Raw genomic sequence first — 26,149 nt, forward strand, 5'->3', positions numbered from 1 at the left:
TTTGGAGTTTGTTCGATCTGTCCATGATGATACAAATTTGTTATGATCATATTGCATTTTGAAGTTTTGGGTATTTTTCTTCCATTTCTTTTCTACTTCCAATTTCTGCTTATTTTTTATTCTTTCGTATGTATATTATTTTTTAATGGTCACTTGTTGTGCAATGTCTTTCTTTTAAGTCGTTGGCTACTTTGTAAAGAGAAGAACAAAGTGAACTATGTTATCGTTCTACTCTTTCTACCCCATTTCTTTAAAGAAGCAAGAAAACACCTAACAGGCATATCAATCTGCTTAAACATTCAATTGGCCATTTAGTCTTTTGGGATTTAACATTGTGCCATTCTTGTCGTTGCCCTTAAATCTCCTCACAAACTCTTTGTTCTTCCAACAATCATTGAGAAAGATCCCTAGAATCGGAGCCCCATGTCTTTCCTTTTCTCCACGCCGGCCAGAATTTTGCCCACTCTCGAAACAAAATCTTTCCAACCTTATTTTTCTTTACAACCCATTTCCAAAAAATTCATTTCGCTTTTTGGAAAATCATCGTCTATGCCGAAACCTGCATCTTGGAACTGATTGTTCTCGATCAAGTCCAGTGCTGAACTCCCGAATGGACTACAAGGATCACGGGTGAAGGTTTATTTCTTTCTTATCGTTTGTTAGAGTTTTTGTTTCGTATTGTACTGCCTTGACTTAATTCCATTATTTTTGAAGAATTTAAAGTTATGGGTTTTGATGATCCTTTCTTAGGAACGTTTTGGCAAGACTGTACACTGCCTATCTGAGTCGGAATCCCACTGCAATATCCATTTTGGAGCTTATTCGATCAGTTCATGTTGATACAAATTTTTTATGATCATAATGCATTTGGAAATTTTGGGGTATTGTTCTTCGTTCCATTTTTTTTCTACTTCCAATTTCATTTTCAATTTCTGCATATTTTTTATTCTTTCTTATGTATATTGTTTTCTAATGCTCATATGTGGTGCAATGTCTTTCTTTTAAGTCATTGGTTTTTTGGTGAATAGAAAAACAAAGGGAACTATGTCATCGTTCTACTGTTTCTACGACATTTCCATAAAGAAGCAAGCCAGATCAAACATTCAGCCATTCTTTTGGTTGCCCTTAAATCTCCTCACAACCTCTTTGTTCTTCCAACAATCATTAAGAAAAATCCCTGTAAACCGAACCCATGTCTTCCCTTTTCTCCCCACTGGCCGGAGTTTTTCCCACTCTCCACACAAAATCCTCTCAACCTTATTTTTCTTCACTACCCATTTCCAAAATTTTCATTTCCTTGGAAATTCTTTGTCGATACCGAAACCTGCAGCTGGGAATCGATTGTTGTCGATCATGTCCCCGGTGCTGAACCTCCCAATGGACTGCAAGGATCAACGGTTAAGGTTTATTCTTTTGTTATCGTTGGTTTGAGTTCTTGTTCTGTTTTTTCTGCTTTGATTTAATTGCATTGGTTTTGAAGAATTTAACGTTATGGGTTGTGATGCATGTTGATAGCAAGCTGAATCCTTTATTAGGAATGTTTTGGTGAGCATGGAGTCAGTTTATCCGAGTCGGAATCCCACTGCAAAATCTGTTTTGGGGCTTGTTCGATCTGTTCATCATGATACAATTTGTTGAGATCATATCGCTTTTAGAACTTTTGGGGTATTTTTCTTCCTCCCATTTCTTCTACTTCCAACTTCATTTTTATTTTATGGATTGATCATTCAATTTCAGCAAACCCACTGGTTATGGTCAAAAGCATATTTAAGTTGAAGATATAATATTACATTTACCTCGTAAGTTTTTGGATGAATTGGTGATTTAACATGGTCTAGAGTGGATAGTTTAGGAGGCTGTTAGGCCACCATTGTTGTTTACCTATAATAGAAGAAAGAAAAATAAGGCACGTTAGGAACCAACAACAATTACTTAAAAAAGATGACAGTTATCTAAAACTGGAAGTTAAATGGATGAGAGGGAGGTGGGAAAGGGCAGGCAGTTTTTAGTAAAAGGAAGGGCCTGCAATACTCCATGAGAGATAGGGGAAGCAGAGGGCTCACGATCTTGTTCTGGTTTTAATTGTAGTATTTTGAATTGTGTTTATTTGTGTTTTGGATTAGGAGGGTTTCTTTGCTTGTTGTTTGTAATTTCTCTGTAATTTTCTTATTATTGTAACTTTGAGTTTCAAATATCAATATAATAGGAAACAGTACATCAGTGTTCTATCATGGTTGTATGTTCAAAAGTGAGTAGATAGTTGAGGAGGTCCAATGTTCAAAAGTGAGTAGATGGTTTAGGAGGGTCCTATGTTCAAAAGTTTGCTGGTGTGTATCTTTGTTGGCTCGACATGTTTTTAATTTATGATTGTTGTTGGTGGAGAGAGCGGAAGATGCCGGGGACAGTTTGGAGAAGATCAAGCGGCAGCTGGCCTCTGGGTCTGGTCGGAATTTGTTGCAGGGTCCCCTTCTAAAGCGATCTGAAACAGTAAACTAACGCATTGCAACTCTTTCTGTCTTTCCTTTTGTTTTGAATTGATGGTTACTGCTTAATTGCGCTGCCTTTAGGTCTTCCATTTAAATCGTTCTGACTGTTTTAGTGATATTTGAAGACTTAATTAAATCACCTAGAAGTACTTATTAAGATTAGGACGTCGGGATTTGTGATTTCAAGGAGAATAGAAATGTGAGAAATGCCCATGTTCGTGATCTAACTGTCAGCATATTTGTGTTTATGAATATGGCCGTCGATGTGATAGTATTCTCAGACTGTTTTGTAGTGCGCATATGCAGAATTGTGGTCACATTTGATCAGCCTTCTATTTTCTGCGTTTCTGTTCTTAGACAGCATTTTTTATGGCAATGAGCCTTCATTGTAGCAAATCTGATTTTCTCTATTACAATGTTTGCAGTTGAGGAATTGGAATGAGCGATGGGTAGTTTTGGACCCAACAACAGGGAAAATGGAGTAACCATACGTCCCATTTACACTGTTTTTGGTCCTTCCTTGCTTGGTTCATCAATGTAGTAATATGTTGGTGGAAACAGCTCATTTCTAATGCTGCTGCGATGGTGATGGGGTCAATGGACCTCTGCCAAGAGTGTTCATATCACAAATTGTTGTGGATTAGTTGAGTAAATAAACTCAGGTGCGTTTCACCGAATTCTCGATATGCATAAATCTGAATATATTTTTTCCTTCTAAAATTTGGCTACAAGCTGTATCTTGGTGCTCCAGTAAGTGTATTGTTAGCGATGTAGTAGGCATAAGGTGGGAATAGGATGCATTTTGTGTTTTGTCCATTTAAGTTTTTGGTTTATGCAACAAAACCTTAGCTTGAATTACAACTTCATATTATTTTTCCTACTGCATTCAGTACATAATCAGAAGATACACTGAATGTTCTTGCATTGGGAAGAAGCATGCTGCTTTGGCTGGTTCTCTGGGTTCCTTCACATGGGAAAAGCCTTTGCATTCAGAGTTTGAGCAATTAGAGCAAGGCTTTTAATCTCCCATGACTCTGAAACTTATGTTATTTAGGTCACCATATTATCGTGGAGAATGAACCAAATTTCATTTCTGAATTGTGATTTCACCAAGAATTTGAAAACAAAAATGCATATGGTTTTCTTTCTGATTCTTTTTTATTGCGTATTATTTTTTATTGGTCATTTACCTCCCACAGATGACATGAATAGCGCCAAACAACTACAAAGAGAACTGCCACACTCCTATAATTGCTGCTAACCTACCTAACTAAGAATATACGACAATCTCGAAAATGTGCCAATGAGAGACAACATCAGATCCAGAGATCAAGTTTGCCAAGAACTACTCATAGTAGAATTTGCAAATATGTGGTGCAAACTGAGCCAAGAATAGACAACTCCAACCTTTTTGGAATAGACGTGGTTATCAACCTTTTCACTCTCTTCTTCTTTTCTTTCCTGACTTGGATTCACTGCCCTGATCATTGGATGAATTTAGTGACTTTCCCTTTGAGTTCTCCATTGTTTTTCCAGAAGTTGATGAATGCTTCACATCTCCACTTTCTTTTTCTTTTGCTTTTGAAGATTGTGAACTTAACCTTGGTGGAGAGATTGGTATTATTAGACTTATCGCCTGTTTTGGTAGACTTCCCTTTTGAAACAGGAGTTTTTGGGGTTTCTTGTTTGGACTTCCCCGTCTTCGATACATCTTGCTTGTTGGACTTTGCAACAGCGGCAGGTGTGGATGTCTCATCGTCCTTAGATTTGCTAGTCTTGTTGGATTCGGCATCATCATTCTTCGACTTGCCAGCGATTTTTGGACCTGTGCTACCAAGTTTACTTCCAATTTCAAGAGTGCCTTGATCCTTTGATTTACTTCCAATTTTTGGAGGCTGGTTTCAGCACAGGTGTGGTTTCCTTTTTATCATCATCACACTGACAATCTTTTCACGTTTTTCCAGAAATAGATTTAGCTGATCCCTTCTTTCTCTTGACCTCTGATTGTTTTAAAGAACTCCCCCCCCCCCCCCCCCCCACTCTTGCTGGTTCCATCACCCTTCCTAACAGACTGCTTCAATGTCTTAGTTTCAAAATCACTTGTAGTGTCATTAGTTTACATTTACATTTACGTTGAAGATATAATATTACATTTACGTCATTAGTTTTTGGATGAATTGAATGTTTGATTTAACATGCTCTAGAGTGGATAGTTTAGGAGGTCTGTTAGACCACCATTGTTATTTTACTTATAATAGAAGAAAGGAAAGTAAGGCACGTTAGTAATCAACACAGTTACTTATTCAAAAGGATGACAGTTATCTAAAACAGGAAGTTAAATGGATGAGAGGGAGATGGGAAAGGGCAGGCAGTTTTTAGTAAAAGGAAGGGCCTGCCAGAATTGTTCTGGTTTTAATTGTAGTATTTTGAATTGTGTTTATTTCTGTTTTGGATTAGGAGGGTTTCTTTGCTTGTTGTTTGTAATTTCTCTGTAATTTTCTTTCTATTGCAACTTTAAGTCTCAAATATCAATATAATAGAAACAGTACATAAGTGTTCTATCAAGGTTGTATGTTCAGAAGTGAGTAGATAGTTGAGGAAGTCCTATGTTCAAAAGTGAGTAGTTTAGGAGGGTCCTATGTTCAAAAGTTTGCTGGTGTGTATCTTTGTTGGCTCAACATGTTTTTAATACATTTTAGGTTAGATTGAGTTTGTTGCACTTGGTTGTCATTTTTGGTCTTGAAATGCTTGTTTCAACCTTTTTGGTAGATTATGAGTTACGAACCTATATTTAGGATTTGCTAGGTCGTTTTGAAAACTCAAGTAATACCTAGACACGTTTTGAGCACGTTTTAGGTTGGTTTGAACTAAGTTTGTTACACTTACACACTTGGTAGCCATTTTGGGTCTTGTAGTGCTTTTTTCACACTATTGGAACTTTTTTCGTAGGTTATGAGTTACGAACCTACACGTAAGCTGTTTTAGGTCGTTTTGAAAGTTCAAGTGATACTTAGACACATTTTGTTCAAGTGATACTGTTTTAGGTCGTTTTCAAGTGAACTTTTTTCTTCTTGTATTGACTGTTTTACTATTTCTTCATGGTATTTATTTTCGTAATGAATCTTTCATGTTCTGGTAAACATTGCAGAAACACATAATTTCAGCATCAGAAAGTCGTTTTAGTGGTCCTTCTCGTCGATTAGGTTCACCAGCCACTCCTCGAAGTGTAATCATCCGCATTCGAACAATCCCTCCTGACTTATTATCATTAGAAATCACAGGAATTTGAGGTTTAAAAGAAGCAGAAACCTGGAATTTTCCATCCGCTGCACGTTTGAAACTTGATTCTCCCATTATCACTTCTCGGTTCTCAATCTTTTGGGCCAACTTCATCATTTGAACAAGCCCCATAGGTTCCCAACATTCCATGTCTGCCTTAATCCATGGTTTCAAACCATTCATAAATGTTTCTTCTAAGACAGCCTTTTGTAGAAAAGGCAATGGTGCTACTGATTTATCAAATAAATTCCAATATTCTTCCACTGTAATTTCTTGCTTGATCTTTAAACATCTTCCCAGAATTGATCCCTCACGACTCGATCGAAATCAAACAATAAGTCTCTTCTTTAAATCGTCCCAGTTAACAAACGGTTCACGATCTTCATGAGATCTATACCAATTCAAAGCTGCTCCATCAAAACTAATAATGGACACAGTCATTTTCTCTGACTCACTCAGTTTGTGTATCTGAAAGTATCTCTCAGCCCTAAACAACCAAGAATCAGGATCATTTCCCACAAAAACTGGCATTTCAATTTTTTTAAATTTGCTTCGGTCGCCCGCAGAATCTTCACCCTCCAACTTGGTATGTTTTTCCTCATATTTTCCTCCCATCATCGTCCAATCACTGACATCAACCATGCTGTCAACTCACTTGATGATCCTTCTAGTACTTCTTCCATCGTTGTCTTCCCTTTGATCATTTCTTCAATATATTTCAACAGTGTTTCTGGTTGCTGTTGTTGCTTCTCAGCCTGTACTCCTAACCTCTCAATACTCTTCGCCAAAGATGACATGTTTTCCTTGATTGTTGGCAGATCATGTAATTCTGCACGAATGCCGGATATTTCTTGATCTACCATTTCCAACTTTTCCTCAATTCGCTTTTGAGCCATGATATAGAACTTCACAGATTCGATTTCTCCGATACCAAAATGATAGAACACCAAATAGTGTGTTCTACTAATTTATTAATCAGCCAAACATTTACAGAAAACATGTTCTAACACAGTCTTGAAAACAAAGTACTCGACAATTTGGAAGACAGAAAGCCCTAGAAGAGTGAATATCACGCTTTGGAGAATGCGAAATGGACTATGAACTGTGCAGAAGTTTTGCAAATGAAACCTCCCTTTCTCAGTTTATCTTCTCATGTTTCTCCCTTGTGTTTGCATGCTTTAGAAGATTTACATCATATTTTCTTCTCCTGCCTACATGCAAAGAAGTGTTGGTTTTGGCTTACTTGGCTATCTTCATTTGAATTGGGTTTTCGACTATAGATTTAGGAGAACGCGGTCCAGCTTATTTCATGTCCCATTCTCAAGAAGAAACCAAGATTGATTTGGTTAAATGCAGTAAAGGCCATTTTACCAGAAATTTGCTTTGAACATAATCAACTAACAATTTAACTGATCTCAACTGCTCATGAAGAATGAAACCAGCCCATCCCTGGAAGTTAGAGTTGCTCACTGTTTCAACAATAATCTGATTAGAATCACTGGACACCAACCAGCTGTTACAAAACCGAAAAGGAGAGGGACCCCAAAGAAAAGAACCAGCCTCCAAGAATAAAGGAAAGTGATCCGAGAAGATGCGTGCTTTTCGAGAAACCCGAGAATTTTCAAAACAAATATCCCACATCTGATTTATGAAGAATCAGTCTAATAATGATCTTCAAGGAGAATTACCGTCTCTAGACCAAGTGAACCTTCCATTTTGCAATGGAATTTCCATGAGAGAAACCACTATCTGATCGTAATTCTAATTATTTACTTGGCCTTGTTTCTTTGTAGGCAGTGATAGAAAATACCAGAGCAAATGATATACACAAGCGAGTTCCCTTTTTAGTACCGTTTACTAGCAGGGTTAAGATTTTCACTGTAAGCAAGTTATTTTTTTGGTTTCCTTATCCACAATATTGAATTTCTTGGATGACTGTTAGTTATAGAAATATGTAAGATATTTTTTATTTATGGTTACTTTCTCTATAACTCATTTCACAGACACAACTAGCAGCAGCTAGGCAAAGGAATGGATCTCTTGCTGTTTTTGCCAGAAACCGGTTTAGAATTCGACGAAATCATATATTGGAAGATGCTTTCAGTCAGATGAGTGCATTGTCTGAAGTTGATCTTCGAGGATCGGTAATTTTTCATGATTTATGAAAAATGAAATTGTTATCTTACTTTTTTCTATCTTTTTCTTTGCCCTCGTGAAAACGACCCCTTCCCTCTTCTGCATCCTATAGTTGCAGAGTTACTTGTAATTGTTTATTAGTTTTTTCTTGTTTGTGTTGGGTCAATTGCTTCACTTTTCTGCATGCAGATACGTGTGTCTTTTGTTAATGAATTTGGAGTTGAGGAGGCAGGAATTGATGGTGGTGGTATTTTTAAAGATGTCATGGAGAACATTACACGGGCAGCCTTTGACGTGCAGTATGGTTTATTTAAGGTTATCACGACATTCCTTATTATTAGCATGGCATGGCTTTGTTAATCCTGTAGTATTATTGGATAACATGAAGCGTGATGAGACAGCCATAGTTGTTTGAAATCGCTTTTCAAAATAAAAATAGTTGTGAGATCACATTTCAATATAAAAATTGGTTGCTTGAAATCTATTTCATAAAATTTCAGTAATATGTGGGTATGTATTGTTCATTTTTTCTAATATAAGTTATTTTCTGCTTGGTAATCCAGCAAATTGCTGACCATTTGCTCTACCCCAATCCTGGTTCGGGAATGATACATGAGCAACATCTCCAGTTTTTCCATTTCCTCGAAGTTCTTTTGGCAAAGGTATGGCCATAATTCCCAATCATACATGGAATTTACTTTGGTTGATTAGTTTTTTCTTTTTTTGGATAAGGATATCCTGGTCTTGGCCTTATCATGGAAGATTCTTATATATCTTTCACCCCATACTTTGGTTGAATTTTGGAACATCAATGAATCGCCTGACATTCATAAATACAATGTCATAATTTGAAATCTGCTGTCTTCCTACATTATGCATGTTTTTCTGTTATTGAAGTTGCTGCCCGGTTGTGCTAAAAGTTCTCAAGCAGTCATGCTAAAAGATCTCAATCACATTAAATGATTTTTGACAGGATGTTGTTGTTGTTTTACCCTTCTTCCTGTAGGTCATGTTTGAAGGAATTCTTGTTGATATACTTTTTGCAACATTCTTCTTGAGCAAGTTAAAACAGAAGTAAGGTTTTTAAAGATTTACTGTCTTACTGTTTTGTATTTTGTGCTGATCCACTAATCGTAGTATTGATGGTCATGACAATGACTAGTTGCAAGTTACTTGAATTTTTAGGGTTCTAAAAATCTTACATTTTATTATGGGTGCACTGCCTACTAATGAGATTGTCAATTGCTAACTTCCAAATGTTGAATTTGGGATTTCCATGCTACATTCACTTTCTTGATCTGCAATTACAGAGCTACTCTATACTGGAATAAAGTCTCATCTGAACTGTACATTGCTTTTGATGCTGTAATTGCAAAGCTAGGAAATCTTTATGTATAATGCCTTTTTTTTTATCATTTATTAATGAAAATGAGAAGCCTTTTTATAGGCTGGAGATTACAAGAGTTGTTAAACTAACTTGGGGTTGAGTTAGTTTACTTATAACTAACTCAAGATACAAAATTGTTAATTCAAATAACTAATCCTAAACTATAAAAATGGTAATTCAAACACCTCCTCTAGGATAAAACTCAAGAAACATAAAGAAGGGGGATGTTCTACATTAGCTTTTGTCAAGGCTTTAGCCAAAATTTTATTTATCAACTGTGGGGGAGGATTTGAGAGCTCCCCAATCTCTACACACTTCTCTAATGAGAGTCTATACCAAAATCAAGATACCCATACCCTCCACTCAAGAAACTTAAGTAATTGCTTAGAGAAATAACAAAATACTTGGCCCCACTCTAACAAACACATTCCTAAGGGCCCACACAAATAGAAAAATATCAACTAACTCTCAATCATTCTTTCTTCTTCCTATTCTTGTCTCTACGGGAATACACCTTTACTATGGGAGGTCTATCATTACCCGCCCCCCAAATAGCCACCTTGTCCTCAAGGTGGAATTCAGGAAACTGTTTCTTGAATAAGAGCAGCTTGTTCCCACGTTGCACTTTCAAGTGTCCCCTCACTCCAACGGATCAAAACTTCTAAGTTGTCCTCCTTTTCTATTGTTTTGCGAACTCCCAATACTTCTACCGGAGACACTTGCATAGACAAATCAGCAGCCAAATCTTTTGAAATTGGGAATAATGGCCTGTTTGAACCCACGACCTTGCGAAGAACAGAAACATGAAAGACCGGGTGTATAAGCGATTCCTTGGGAAGGGCCAAACGGTATGCAACGAAACGAATTCGTGCCACGATCATAAATGAACCAATGAATCTTGGGGCCAATTTGGAGTGCTTAAAACGGCTGAGAGAGGACTGTCGGTAAGGGCGTAACTTCACATAAACCCAATCATGAACCTCAAACTGCACCTCCCGTCTTTTAGCATTAGCATATTTGACCATTCGCTGCTGTGATTTCAGTAAATTGGCCTTCAAAACGCCCAAAATTTCATCTCTTTCTTTCATCAAATGGTCTACTTCATCATTCACCCGGCTCGAGCCCTTCACATATGGTAATATAGAGGGGGGTGGTCGCCCATAGAGGGCCTCGAAGGGGGTCATCAATGTGGCTGTACGGACTGTTGTATTATAGCTCAATTCAGCCCAAGCTAGCCATTTAACCCATTGTTTAGGTGTGTTCATAGAAAAATACCCTAGATACGTCTCCACCCCTCGATTGACAACTTCCGTTTGACCATCTGTTTGGGGGTGGTAAGTGGTGCTTCGTCTCAACTGAGTTTCCAACAACCTCCACAACTCTTCCCATAATAGACTTGTGAAAATACGATCACGATCCGACACTATACTTCAGGGGCATCCATGCAAACGAATAATCTCTCGCATAAAAACAGCAGCAACCACTTTTGCACCAAATGGATGTTTCAAGGGGATGAAATGTGCATACTTGGAAAGAAGATCCGCAACTACCAATATAACATCATAACCCTCGGATTTGGGGAGGCCCTCAATAAAATCCATACTAATATCTTCCCACACACGGTCCGGAATGGGTAATGCTTGAAGGAAACCAGCCGGAGTTAAAGACAAGTATTTGGCTTGTTGACACACGGAACATTCAGCAACATAGGTGCGGATATGGGCTGTCATACCTCGCCAATATACCTCCCTTGCTAGCCTTTAATATGTTTTCAATGCACCATGATGTCCCCCTATCTGGCTGTTATGGAATTCAGCTAATAATAAAGTAATATCAGGTGAATCCTCCTCCTTGTAGCGAATATCCATCTGGAGCTTGTTGTCCATTTATCAAGGATAGTCGAATATTGTTAAGAGATTCATATCCAGCCACTTGATCGATGAAAACTGAAGGGTTTAGCCCGCCCACAATACTTACGAGGCCCAATTCAAATACCGGTGGTAATCTCTATAAGGCATCGGCCGCTTTGTTTTCCAATCCTTTCTTGTACTCAATCACAAAATCATACCCCAATAGTTTAGCGATCCATCTCTGATATTCTCCCCCGATAGCCCGTTGTTCAAGAAGAAACTTCAAACTTTTCTGATCTGTACGCACCACAAAAGGCTTACCCAATAGATATGGTCGCCATTTTTGAACAGCCAGCACTATTGCCATAAGCTCCCGTTCATAAACAGCCTTAAACCTATGGGTAATAGGTAAAGCTTGACTGAAAAAGGCCACTGGTCGTTGATTTTGCATTAGGACAGCCCCAATACCCACACCCGAAGCATCAGTTTCCAGCACAAAACTTTGTGAAAAATCAGGAATACCTAGCATCGGGACAGACATCATTGCTGACTTTTAACTGCTGAAATGCGTTCTCGGTCGTCTCATTCCACTTAAAGTTACCTTTTTTAACAGTTGTGTCAAGGGGGGCAGCACAATAGAACCGTAGTTTGCAACGAATTTCCGATAATACCCCGTTAGCCCCAAAAAACCCACCTAGCTCCTTCACGTTCTTGGGTGCTGGCCATTTAACCATCGCTTCTATTTTTGTTGGATCCGCTGCCACCCCCTCTGAAGAAATAACATGGCCCAAGTATTCAATTTTGTCAACCGCAAATTGGCATTTTTTAAAGTTGGCTACCAGTTGATGAGCTACTAGAGTTTCCAAAACCATTGCCAATTGGTGCAAATGCTCGTCCAAGGACTTGCTGTAAATTAAGATGTCATCAAAGAAAACCAAAACAAACTTGCGTAAATATGGGCGAAGAACATCACTCATGATTGATTGGAATGTTGCCGGAGCGTTTCAACCCAAACAGCATCACAAGGAATTCATAGGGCCCCTCGTGGGTTCGAAACGCTGTTTTGTGAACATCGGCTGCCCGCACAAATAGAAAAATATCAGAATGCTTGTTTTTCTTTATTTATTTTGTAATGTCAATTAATTGGCTAATTATTTATCAGAATGCTTGTTGATATCGCTGCATGTTTTATTTTGTAATGTTTGTACTTTTTAGTTGTGATTTGTGAATATGCTAGGATTGATTTGATTTGCTCTTCTGACTGTTAAGATCGGAATGATGTTGCTCATCTGAAAGTAGGCAGCATCATGTGCTTGAAGACTTGTAGAGTATGGAGAGTGAATGGTCAAATTTGAGGAATCATATCTGCTGGCTTTGTAGTCCAAACAGGTTGTCTGGCTAACTTTCTTTTTCTCATTTTCAACCAATTAGGATAGCTGTCATGTTTTTTGAATTCCTTGCCATTCTTGAGTAGTAACTTCGCATTTATTTATTAAAAGGTTTTAATTAAGATTATGGTGTTCATAACTTTGTAGTCACACTAAATAACTTAAAAGAGTTAGTTTGACAGTTGACAAACATGATAGTAATGTGATAGTGAGTGCAAGGGTAAAAAGAGTTGCTTCTGTTGGGTTAAAGTGATGTTTGTGTTTTTTAGTGTGATGTGTTTTGTTTTCAAGTTCGTTAGTAGACGTATTACTTAATTGAAAATTTTGATACCATAGCCAGTGTAGGGGAAGATGAATGGAGGGTGCTATTAGACTAGTTAAGACTTATATGTATCCTAATTTTAGTAATATATAAAATTGAGAGAATTTCCTTTGATTTTCAGGAACAAGGATGAATAATCAATGAAAAAGGAATGAAAAGGTTTATCCATGCAAGCTTCAAACAAAAGTCAAGGATGTCGATCCTTCCAGGGGAGTCCAAAGTTCCCCCCTTATTTTTCTCCATTTACTTTGATTTTCAAAAGCTTTTAGGACAGAAAAAGCAATTTTTTGAGTGGTGTGTGGATAATAGCTTGCTTAGCTTGCATGTTTAGTGTAAACTTGGGGGTTCAAATTTTGCCCAAATTTCAAAATTTTTCAGAATTCTTTCCATACAATAATGAGCATAGCTTAATTAGATCTTGCATAAAAAGCATGATTGGCAACCCTTGAGCACTGAGCTCGGGTTTATGATGTGAAATTCTGAATTTTGATGAGTATATGTGCTGAAATTTGAGCATAAGCTGCTGTCTTTTTTGTTTTAAGCTCCTTTTAGCTATTTCTTATTGAGATGTGAATGCATGATTGAGAAAATGGTATGTGTGTTGTGAATGCTTGATTGCATGTATAATAAATAAGTGCATGGATACTTTTCTAGCTTTGTCTTCCTTTGTTGCTTTGTCGTGACTTACCTATGATGCACTTAGTCCAAACCTAGCCTAGATAGAGTAAAAAAGGATAGGAGGCACTCTTTAGAAACTGGGATGGTTTTAACAAATTTGTCTTGTCAAACATGAGTTAGAAGCCTCTTGTCTAGCCACAATGAACTAAATCCCTTTAGAAAAGGGTCGACATTAACAAAACTTATTGTCACTTCGAAGGGAGCAATCAAACTTAATTAGTAACTAAATGTAGAACCATAGAAAGGTTAGCCCACCGTTCTAGCAAGGCCTAGTTACCACATTGCATACCAAAGAAAGAAAAGAGAGACTTGACAATGCAAAACATAAAACAGTAAGACAATCAAGAGCTATAAAAAAAATCAAACATACACATTAGAAAAAGCCCATAAAAAATGGGGGAAAACTTCACTTTTGGCCTAACCAAAACCAGACTACCTACTCTTAGCGTTCTAAACATAGCATCGAGTTTGATGAGGGCTTTGAAAAGAGGAGGAATCCTCCCCGATCCACATTAGGGGGAAAACAAGGCTTGTTGTCACTTCGAAGGGAGCAGTCAAACTTAGCATTGAGTTTGACGAGGGCTTTGAAAAGAGGAGGAATCCTCCCCGTTCCATAGTAGGGGGAAAACGAGGCTTGTTGTCACTCCGAAGGGAGCAGTCAAACTTAGAAACTAAGTTTAGAACCATAGAAAGGTTAGCCACCGGTTCTAGCAAGACCTTGTTACCACATTGCATACCAAAGAAACAAAAGAGAGACTTGCAAATGCAAAACGTAAAAAGGTTAGACAATCAAGAGCTATAAAAAAACAAACAACACATGCAATATACATTAGAAAAATCCCATAAAAAAACAAAGAGCCAACTTGGTTCGGTCAAGTAGAATGTGTTGAGTTCCCTAACTATCAGAGCTTTTAGCAGAAAACTTTACTTTTGGCCTAACCAAAACCAAACCACCTACTCTTAGCGTTCTAAACTTAGCATCGAGTTTGATGAGGGCTTTGAAAAGAGGAGGAATCCTCCCCGATCCACATTAGGGGGAAAACAAGGCTTGTTGTCACTCCGAAGGGAGCAGTCAAACTTAGCATTGAGTTTGACGAGGGCTTTGAAAAGAGGAGGAATCCTCCCCGTTCCATAGTAGGGGGAAAACGAGGCTTGTTGTCACTCCGAAGGGAGCAGTCAAACTTAGAAACTAAGTTTAGAACCATAGAAAGGTTAGCCCACCGGTTCTAGCAAGACCTTGTTACCACATTGCATACCAAAGAAACAAAAGAGAGACTTGCAAATGCAAAATGTAAAAAGGTTAGACAATCAAGAGCTATAAAAAAACAAACAACACATGCAATATACATTAGAAAAATCCCATAAAAAACAAAGAGCCAACTTGGTTCGGTCAAGTAGAATGTGTTGAGTTCCCTAACTATCAGAGCTTTTAGCAGAAAACTTTACTTTTGGCCTAACCAAAACCAAACCACCTACTCTTAGCGTTCTAAACTTAGCATCGAGTTTGATGAGGGCTTTGAAAAGAGGAGGAATCCTCCCCGATCCACATTAGGGGGAAAACAAGGCTTGTTGTCACTCCGAAGGGAGCAGTCAAACTTAGCATTGAGTTTGACGAGGGCTTTGAAAAGAGGAGGAATCCTCCCCGTTCCATAGTAGGGGGAAAACGAGGCTTGTTGTCACTCCGAAGGGAGCAGTCAAACTTAGAAACTAAGTTTAGAACCATAGAAAGGTTAGCCCACCGATTCTAGCAAGACCTTGTTACCACATTGCATACCAAAGAAACAAAAGAGAGAGTTGCAAATGCAAAACGTCAAAAGGTTAGACAATCAAGAGCTATAAAAAAACAAACAACACATGCAATATACATTAGAAAAATCCCATAAAAAAACCAAGAGCCTGATAGAACTAAGTCATGCACAGCGGAAAAAGAATCGAATTTCTACCCTAATTGCCACAATTAACATGTAACCATAAACTAATCAAATTAGGGTTTTAAGAAGTATTACCTTTGAAGCTTTCAAAAGGTTTGATGTCTTCTTACCAATTCTACCCGAGACCACACTAGTACTCAACTGCTATCCTCTAGACAAAGAACCGGGTTGTGGGACCCAATTTTGGTGTAGAAAGTAATGGAGATAAAATGAGATTGGAAGCTTTCATTTTTCTTTTGTTGAGATTATGAAAATGATAAAAGAGGCAAAAGTCCTTCAACATTTGAAAACATCTCTATTTATAGCCTAATTACATGCAAAAATGCATGCAATTCAATTGCCAAATCTCAACACCTAATATTCCACTAACAATTAGTGGAACTTAGTGGGCTAGGTGTCTATATCTCATATAGCCACATATCCCACTAAGAGTTAGTGGGATTATCCAACAAAATGTTGGATTTTCCCACTAACTTAGTCCAAGGGTAAAATGGTCATTAGATTTTTCTAGTCAAAAGTCAAACTTTGACTTTTCTAAGTCAAAAGTCAATATTTTGACTTTTTACCATTTTGTCCGTCTTGACTAATTCCAACCTCCCGAGCATGAATCCGCATTCATTTTTCCAAAATTCAAATCACATTTGAATATAAGGCCGGTCAAAGTTTGACTTTTCAAAGTCAAAAGTCAACATTTTGACTTTTTACTATTTTTGACCAATTCCGAGCTTCTTAGTATGAATCCGCATTCATACTTATAGTATGTAAAACATAAAGCTCTATTTCTAATTAGAAGACCGACGATTATATCACTGTATATGTCGGTTTTCCTTTCTTCTCCCTATTCGAACAATTCGACTTATTTCATCACACTGTTCTAAGTTTAATCCATATGAGCTAGCAGAGGAACCTAATGGACCTATAGATCATGGGCTCCAACGATTCAAGATTAACTAGCTAAACTCTTTTAAACCGAGTTAATCAACATTCGTTAACTAACGGGTCATTCCACTAAAGTCCCGTAGTTGCACTCCCCTCACTATAGATATATTTGTGTCCATTTGATAAAACCATAATCAGTAAGTTAATCCTTCACAGGTTGCTCGTAACCTTGGCTGGGTCAAAATACCGTTTTACCCCCAAGATTACATCTTGCTCCTTAAGTCCCACTAATCCACTATTGAACAATTCGTTTAAGGTTCAACCTATAAACTTAATCCCTCTCGGGCCAATGAGAGGGTGGGGCCCCTTGTTCAAGACTTGGATTCAGTGCTTAAGAGAGCAACCTATCTACTAACCCTAAAGCGGGTAGGAGTGAATTCCATCTTGTACCCTATGTTCCCAGCTATCCACCGATCTTACCCCTGAAATGGGAGGCTTATTGGGCCAACGCTGATGAGCTGCCCTCACCTATGCAGATCTAAGGATAATCTCGTATGAACAGGAGTTCATAGTTAACTCAGGATTAAGACTAAGTTACCTAGGTCATCAATAATTGAGATAGTCAGTTTTTAAACAGTAAACGGTGTTATAACGTAAAAATGACTAATTCATGGTTCAGTCTTATGTAAACATTTTACATAGGATGCCCCACTTTCATGTCTCTACATGAACGATTAGGATCACATCGTTTGTACAACAAAGTGGGCCGCATCCATAGTCTCTCAAATAAGGCGCCCAACCTTTATTTCATATACTATAGACTATTTAGGCTATATACTCGAACTTGATCCACGTTTATGTTTACACATAAAGTTCAAGTTTATTCAAAAAATAGCCTTGGAACTTTGATTTATTGGATTTAAGATTATAATATTTAATTTCTCAATAACAACTTTATTGAATAGAATATGATTTACAAACTACGAGTTTTAGGACAAAAAATTCCAACAGAGCCAACTTGGTTCGGTCAGGTAGAATGTGTTGAGTTCCCTAACTATCAGAGCTTTTAGCATAAAACTTTACTTTTGGCCTAACCAAAACCAAACCACCTACTCTTAGCGTTCTAAACTTAGCATCGAGTTTGATGAGGGCTTTGAAAAGAGGAGGAATCCTCCCCGATCCACATTAGGGGGAAAACAAGGCTTGTTGTCACTCCGAAGGGAGCAGTCAAACTTAGCATTGAGTTTGACAAGGGCTTTGAAAAGAGGAGGAATCCTCCCCGTTCCATAGTAGGGGGAAAACGAGGATTGTTATGAGGATTTTCCCTTGGGAAATTATTATAAAAGTGACAAATGAAAATATTGATTTGTTTCTAAACCACTGTGGTGCCCTTGTTTGTTATTTTCGCTTATGTGGCTTTATGCTTTGTTTTCTAATTGATAATATCATCTTAAAGTGTTCTAATTGATAGCACATATCTCTTAGTGTTAGTACTTTCTTACCTTTCTCTCTCTTACATATATAGGGGATATGTTGAGCATTTTCGCTAGCAAGGATTATGTACTTAACAAGGCCTTAGTGGATTAGAGAGTTAAGAAATTTGCATATGCTTGCATCCAGACTGTACACCATAATAGGTAATTAGTTTTTTCCATTTCAACATTCCTTATTAAAAACTTATCCTTTTTAACGTTTTGATTGGAAGAACAGATGTTTGATCTATCATTGTTTATTTTGTTGGCTTTCTATGCTGTGATCCTTTAATTGTATATGATATATTTCTTTTGTTGAAAAGTGATATATTTCTTTTGTTGAAAAGTGATATATTTCTTAGATTTTGTTCAGATATATATAACTGACAGAAAGGTTTTTTTACCTTCAGCTAACGAATTCAGATTAATCTTATTTATATATATGATAAGTTGTCTTTATTTTTTCTCTGAATTATTCTTACTTGATGTTGTTCTTGATAGAAACCAATTGAGGAATCAACTTTTGGCTGCATCTGTGAACTCTAACACACCTGCAACTCTATTGTTAGACACAATTATTTTCTTATTACAACCTGAACTCCCATGGGTTTGTAAAATTGTTGGTTACTTCCTGGAAAGAAATGCATATGCGTTGATTAGGGATATCACTTTGACAGGGAAGGTATAAATGTACTTCCTTTTTCTTCTACTTGCAAGTGGTTTTTTTTTTATAGATATTCTGTTTTGCCATGGATTATCCTCTGCAGGTGTTTTCAGAGAACTAATTCACACTCAAAGTATTACAGGAAAGTGCAGATTCACATTCCAAGAGTTCATTGGCTTCTCTAGAACATCTGCTGTCTCTTTTGAGTTCTCATGTTGGTAAGAAGCCATGTTGTTGCCCACGTGTTGATCCCAATTGGAGTTTCTCCTCTCAAATTCTTACTCTTCCTTTTCTGTGGCGGACATTCACATTTCACACCTCTCTCTACCCAATGGACAAAGTTGCATGTGTCATCCTCTACTAGGTTTGTGTACCTTGCTGTTTGGATATAATGGCGTTAGTAATGGTTTAAAGGTCATGTTTTCTCAATAACGAGAAACATAACATGCATGTACTTCATTTAAAAAAGAAAAAAAAACTCTATAGATTTTTTTTGAAAAGATCTTTTTAAGTACAACTTGGTGTGGGACATAAAAAATTATGACTATTCTAGCATACAGAATGGAGTTAGTTCCAGTACTCTGGAGTTTTATTAAAAAGTGCCACGAGAATAAAAAATGGTCATCCTTTTCAGAGAAATTGGCATATTTATCAGGTTGGCTATTACCTTTGGCTGTTTTTTGTCCTGTGTACAAGTAAGATTATCTTCTTTATTCATGTTCCTCTACTTTTGAATTTCGCTTTAATTCCTCATCTGATGTTATATAATTATATGGTATGTTATAAGATTCGGCATGTCCTGATCACTTCTTTCCTTATCAATCAGGCACATGCTCATAATAATTGACAAAGAGGAGTTTTATGAGCAGGAGAAGCCACTATCGTTAAAGGACATCAGATGCCTGATCGTTATTTTAAGACAGGTGAGCTCTTTAATTCCATCATATGTCCAAAAAGATACCCATACCCTCCCATGCAAGACACTTAAGTAATTGCTCAGAGAAATAATAAAATACTTGGCCCCACTCTAACAAACACATTCCTAAGGGCCCACACAAATGGAAAAATACCAACTAACTCTCAATCATTTTTTCTTCTTCCTATTCTTGTCCCTACGGGAATACACCTTTACTATGGGAGGTCTATCAGCTTTCTATATAATTTATGAGAGTTTAATATTGCATGGTTGCATGGTATAAAGATGGAATAATATTTAACCCAACATTGAATATTTCCAATGTTTATCATCACAACATGTATAACTATCTAAATGACTTGCCATCCTTGGATCCTGAATTGTATCGCCACCTTATTTTCTTAAAGGTGTGTATTCCCTGGTATCACTTTTAGCTGATACCACACTTAGCCTGTTGATCAATGATCTAGATCAATCTAGTATCCTGGTAGAATCTTTTTCTCACTTCTTATCTTAAATTATGAAGGTGACATTCCTGAACTAGAGCTATATTTTGTTATTATAAACAATGAATATCGAAAGCAAATTGAAGAAGAGCTACTTCCTGGAGGAAAAAACCGTCGTGTCACCTGTGAAAATGTCATCACATTCATTCATCTTGTTGCCAATCATCGTTTGAACTTTCAGCATAGTTTGTCACTTGTTTATCCAATGTGTCTCCCTACTCCAATGTTGATTGAAAACATGTCCTCCTCAGATACGACAGCAAAGTTCTCATTTTTTGAGAGGGATTCAGCAGCTTATACAGAAAGAATGGATCAACATGTTCAATGAGCATGAATTCCAGGTATCACTATACCGTTTGAAGAAATTCTACCAGAGCTAAATAGCGATCAAATCGGTTACGGTATTCTTCTACATTCGTTTTCTGTTTGATTGAGAAAAATCTTCCAACCAAAGTTCCTTCTCGAATTGATCGAAACTGTACAAGCATTCGTTCTTTCAGGGCAACCCAATTCTTAAAAACTTCCAACTCTTCTTGTGCTTGGTACCAATCCAATGCCAGATCATCAAAACTAATAACGCCTGTGGTTAATTTCTCTGAATCGGTAAGATCATGTATCTTAAAGAAGCGATAGGCTCTAAATGTGAGACTCATTTCTAATTTGAGTAATGAAGTAAAATTTGGCTAGGTATTAAGAATTTGGCATTTGAATAAATCCATGAAAAGGATTAAGTGATAAAATTTTTTATGGTTAAGTATACGTTATTGCGATTCAGTGGGTAGTTCGCGAAGGAAGTTGTGCGACTCATTTCTAATTCGAGTAAGGAAGTAAAATTCGGCTAAGAATTAAGAAGTTGGTGTTCGAATAAATCCATGGAAAGATTAAGTGATATGATCTTTTACGGTTAAGTATACTTTTTTGCGATAAGTGGGTAGTTCGCGAAAGAAGTTGTGCGATAAGAAGCGAAAAAGTCTTTGCGTAAGTTAAGAAATGAAAGTTTTGAGTGTTAGACTAGGAGTTTTGGGTGGTCTTCGTGAGAAGAACCAAGTGTTTCGTGGAGAAGAAGTCTACGAGGAAGCCTTGGAGTTTAACTTCACGATAAGAGTTCTATGCGAGTAAAAATTGGTTAGTTCACGTGGAACGTTTCTTATAATATGTTCAGAAGTGAGTAGATAGTTGAGGAAGTCCTATGTTCAAAAGTGAGTAGTTTAGGAGGGTCCTATGTTCAAAAGTTTGCTGGTGTGTATCTTTGTTGGCTCAACATGTTTTGAATACGTTTTAGGTTAGATTGAGTTTGTTGCACTTGGTTGTCATTTTTGGTCTTGAAATGCTTTTTTGAACCTTTTTGGTAGATTATGAGTTACGAACCTACATTTAGGATTTGCTAGGTCGTTTTGAAAACTCAAGTAATACCTAGACACGTTTTGAGCACGTTTTAGGTTCGTTTGAACTAAGTTTGTTACACTTACACACTTGGTAGCCATTCTGGGTCTTGTAGTGCTTTTTTCATACTATTGGAACTTTTTTCGTAGGTTATGAGTTACGAACCTACACGTAAGCTGTTTTAGGTCGTTTTGAAAGTTCAAGTGATACTTAGACACATTTTGTTCAAGTGATACTGTTTTAGGTCGTTTTCAAGTGAACTTTTTTCTTCTTGTATCGACTCTTTTACTATTTCTTCATGGTTTGTATTCATGGTATTTATTTTCGTAATGAATCTTTCATGTTCTGGTAAACATTGCAGAAACACATAATTTCAGCAATCTGTCAAAGAGTTGAAGAAGAAAACAGAAAGTACTTAAAGGTCACATGAAGACCTAAAAGTTAGGTAATTTTTTGAAAACTTTTTTCTTCGTCTTGCTTAGTTTTAGTGGTATTTGTTAACAGGCTGAGACATACTCTTGTATGCCAAGGCTGGGTGGCCAATTCAATGGATGGCCTGAGACGGTGAAATGACGAGTGTAGAACAAAGTAGACAATCGAGCAGATTTACAAGTAGGAGGATGGTGTTTGGTCTTACTCTAAAGCTACTGCTAGAAAGGTGATTCTCCCTTTATTTACACATGTTATCTATATTTAATTACTGTTTTTATGTGATGGTGAATAAATATTTAAGTCGTTTCAAGTTTTTACATCATGCTTGAGTTAATACATTTCCCAACTCGCACTAATTTTAAAGTTGAGACTAAGTTTGTTGCACTTACACACTTGGTTGCCATTTTGGATTTTGGAGTTTTTTCTACATTTTTTGAACTTTTGGTAGGTTATGAGTTATGAAGTAACACTAAAGCATTATTAGGTCGTTTTTAAAGTTCGAGTGATACTTAAACATTTTTTGAACATCCTTTAGGTTGCTACAAACTAAGTTAGTTTTACATACAGCCATGTTTGCCATTTTGAGTCTTGAAAGATTTTTTTTCACACTTTTTGAAATTTTTGGTAAGTTATGAGTTATAAAGTTACACTTAAGCGGTGTTAGGGTGTTTGAAAACTTATACGTGTTTTCAATACTTGTTAGGTTTGTATAGAACTAAGTTCGTTGCACTTACACACTTGACATTTTGGGTTTTGGAGTGTCTTTTTAAAAAATTTTGAACTTTTTGCTAGGTTATGACTTATGAACTTGTATTGAATATTTGTTAGGTCGTTTTGAAAGTTCAAGTGAAACTTAGAGATGTTTTGAACTCATTTTAGGTTGGTTTGAAACTAAGTTTTACATTGAAGTACTTTTTTCATACTTTTTGAAATTTTGGTAGGTTGTGAGTTACAAACTTACACTTAAGCATTGCTTGGTCGTTTTGAAAATTCAAGTGATACTTACACACGTTTTGAATACATTTTAGGTTAGATTTAGTTTGTTGCACTTGGTTGTCCTTTTTGGTCTTGAAATGCTTTTTTCAACCTTTTTGGTAGATTATGAGTTACGAACTTACACTTAGGATTTGCTAGGTCGTTTTGAAAACTCAAGTAATACCTAGACACGTTTTGAGCACGTTTTAGGTTGGTTTGAAACTAAGTTTGTTGCACTTACACACTTGGTTGCCATTTAGGGTCTTGTAGTGCTTTTTTCACACTATTTGAACTTTTTTCGTAAGTTATGAGTTATGAATCTACAAGTAAGCTGTTTTAGGTCGTTTTGAAAGTTCAAGTGAAACTTAGACACGTTTTGAACTCGTTTTAGGTTGGTTTGAAACTAAGTTTAAAACACATTTGATTGACATGTTGGGTCTTGAAGTACTTTTTTCACACATTTTGAAATTTTGGTAGGTTGTGAGTTACAAACTTACACTTAAGCATTGCTTGGTCGTTTTGAAAATTCAAGTGATACTTACACACGTTTTGAATTCATTTTAGGTTAGATTGAGTTTGTTGCACTTACACACATGGTTGTCATTTTTGGTCTTGAAATGCTTTTTTCAACCTTTTTGGTAGATTATGAGTTACGAACTTACACTTAGGATTTGCTAGGTCGTTTTGAAAACTCAAGTAATACCTAGACACGTTTTGAGCACGTTTTAGGTTGGTTTGAATTAAGTTTGTTGCACTTACACACTTGGTTGCCATTTTGGGTCTTGTAGTGCTTTTTTCACAATGTTTGAACTTTTTTCGTAGGTTATGAGTTACGAACCTACACGTAAGCTGTTTTAGGTCGTTTTGAAAGTTCAAGTGAAACTTAGACACGTTTTGAGCATGTTTTAGGTCGTCTCGAGTAAATGGTATGTATGTTGTGATTGTTTGATTGCATGTATAATACCTTATTGAGAATGCTTAATGCTTGATTGAGAAGCTGATAGAACACCAAGTAATGGTTCTTATTTGTTCATTAAGCAACCAAACTATTACAGAATACAATACTCAAACCAGTCTTGAAAACACAGAACAAATAAGTACTATTACAGACAATAACCAAGTACAAAATAAAACATTCAAACATCAAAAGTAGTTTACGATAATGGAAAACACTTTCTAAGATTAAAGTAACTGAACAACTTCTGTAATTCTGCTCTCCAGAAAATACAGCCCCTCCACTTCCAGAAACTGATTAACCAACCCCCATCTTTCCTTCCATCTCTCCCTTTTAACCTCCCCCTGTAACTAACTGTTGTCCCCACTAAGGTGGTTTCCACTTCCTCCAATTCCATCACCTGTGCACGTGCAATTCCACTTGTCTTTCTTCTGCTATATTGTATTGCAATTGGTGGTCTATCATTACTCTCCCTCTCCAAAGACACCTTGTTCACAAGGTGGGAAATGAGGAAGCTTTTGTGTAACATCATCACAATTCTCCCATGTAGCCTCATGAGGTGGTATTCCTTTCCAACTAACAAGCACTTCCCATCTTTCCTTCCATATAGTTCGGTAAATGTCATTCCTCCCTCCATAGCTCGACATTTGGTCAAGAAACCGTAATCAGATGGTGTCCATGTCTCCATCATGTGTTACAGACTCACTCTAGTCTTTGTCAAACTCGGGTCACCCCTTATAACAACATTCTTTTCATTTTGTATGAAAGTTAAAGTGAGTTTCCGCCAATCCACTTCAGTTACCCCAACGTGTGCAGCCATTGCATTCCAAGGATGACATCATGATAGAACACTGATGTAGTGTTTCTATTATATTGACAATTCAAACACAACTTACAACATAAGCAAACCGTGAACCTCAGAAAAGGAGTCACGTTACATATAATTCACAAACATCAAACAAAGAAAACCTCCTAATCCAAAATTCCGAACAACAAAATACTAATAAGCAAACCAGAATATAGAACACCAAACTTCTGCTTCCCCTGTCTTTCAAGGAGTATTGCAGACCTTTTCCTTCACTCCAAAAACTCACTTTAACAAAGAAGGCAGCCACATTTTCAGGTACAGAAAATAAAGTAGGTAGTATGTAGGAAGGCTAACCAGAACTGAGTTGCATAAGGTTTGTCTTCCGCCTCTAGAGATGTTATATCTTTTCCACCTTTCAAGTTTCTTGTGAATTCGATCAATGACTGGTTGCCAAAAAGACTTTTGTCGAGGGTAGCCTCCCAAAGGGAGACCTAAATATATAATCGGAAGCTGGAATAAAAAGAGAAGAGTATCATCGACAAATTGAAGCAAAGGGAGGTGGATCAAGTCTTTGCCAACAAGGAAACCTTCAAACTGGCTGTTAATATGAAGCTTGTTTATGATTTCTCCTAAAACCTCACTTACTAGGAGGAATAAAAAGGGGGAGAGGGGGTCCCCTTGGCGGATACCTCTAGATGCTGTTATCCGGCCTCTAGGCTTACCATTGATGAAGACTGAATACTTTGGATTTTTTAGGCAGCCCATTATCCATGATATCCATTTTGAACTAAACTTTTTCAAAGATAAATTTTTGTCTAAAAAGTTCCAATTCACCCTATCGAAGGTTTTTTCCAAGTCAAGTTTTAAAATTCATCCTTTTTTCCGTTTTGCCCTATAATCTTCCACGGCCTCGTTAGCAATTAATATTGGGTCAAGAATTTGCCTACCTTCAATAAAGGCGCTTTGAGTGGGGCTTATAATTGCATCCATAACTTGTTTTAGACGTTCAGATAAAACCTTTGCAACAACCTTGTATGCTAACGTAGTAAGGCTGATTGGACGGAAATCCTTGACTAAAGTCACATTCTCTTTTTTCTGCACTAAACAAATGAAGTTTTCTTGGATGCAAGCATCCAATCTTCCATTTCTGTGGAAATCAGACATTAGTGATTTGAAGATATCCTTGAAAATAGACCATTGGGTGATTAGGAACTTCACTGTGAAGCCATCCGGGCTCGGAGCTTTATTGTTGCCAAGTGCCTTTAATGCCTTAAAGATCTCCTCCACTGAAAATTGGGTAACAAGAGCCTCATTCTGAATTGAGGAAACACAAGACCAATTACTGTTAATAGGGATGAATCTGTCCCCCGGAATTCTGGTATAAAGTGACTCAAAAAATTCCAGCACAAGCCTTTCAATGTCGCGGAATGAAGTCGAGACAACCCCATCATCATTTTTTAATTCAGTTATGAGGTTCCTTCTTTTTTTCGCATTTAGAAAGCGGTGGAAGAAGCCCGTATTCTCATCACCCAAAGAAAGCCAATTGAGTTTACTCTTCTGAATAAAATTACGCTCTTCATTTTGATAAATACTAAGTAATTCCGCTTGCAAAGCAGCTCTAGAATTCAACTCTTCTTGATTTAATCCAATCAACTCAGCCACAGAATCATATTTTTCTAATTTTGACATCAAGGATTTCTCT

General features: G+C 37.0%; 1 protein-coding gene across 1 annotated transcript; it reads left to right on the forward strand.

Moving 5' to 3' along the window:
• The first annotated feature begins 7,529 nt into the window (after positions 1–7,529).
• On the forward strand, positions 7,530–20,188 carry LOC116405612 (E3 ubiquitin-protein ligase UPL6-like). Its single transcript, XM_031889547.1, has 6 exons — positions 7,530–7,645; positions 7,769–7,909; positions 8,091–8,216; positions 8,465–8,563; positions 8,908–8,975; positions 20,146–20,188. Exons 2-6 carry the CDS (start codon positions 7,874–7,876, stop codon positions 20,171–20,173), a joined length of 357 nt encoding a protein of 118 aa, XP_031745407.1. The 5' UTR covers positions 7,530–7,645; positions 7,769–7,873; the 3' UTR covers positions 20,174–20,188.
• The last annotated feature ends 5,961 nt before the right edge of the window (positions 20,189–26,149 follow it).

Source organism: Cucumis sativus, unplaced genomic scaffold (genome assembly GCF_000004075.3).
Source record: "Cucumis sativus cultivar 9930 unplaced genomic scaffold, Cucumber_9930_V3 scaffold125, whole genome shotgun sequence".
Taxonomy (NCBI): domain Eukaryota; kingdom Viridiplantae; phylum Streptophyta; class Magnoliopsida; order Cucurbitales; family Cucurbitaceae; genus Cucumis; species Cucumis sativus.

Excerpts from the sequence above, each read along its gene's own strand:
- LOC116405612 (XM_031889547.1), top strand. The coding sequence starts at position 7,874 with ATGAGTGCATTGTCTGAAGTTGATCTTCGAGGATCG. Across the intron at positions 7,910-8,090 it reads AAGTTGATCTTCGAGGATCG|ATACGTGTGTCTTTTGTTAA; the intron begins GTAATTTTTCAT and ends TTCTGCATGCAG. Across the intron at positions 8,217-8,464 it reads TGCAGTATGGTTTATTTAAG|CAAATTGCTGACCATTTGCT; the intron begins GTTATCACGACA and ends TTGGTAATCCAG.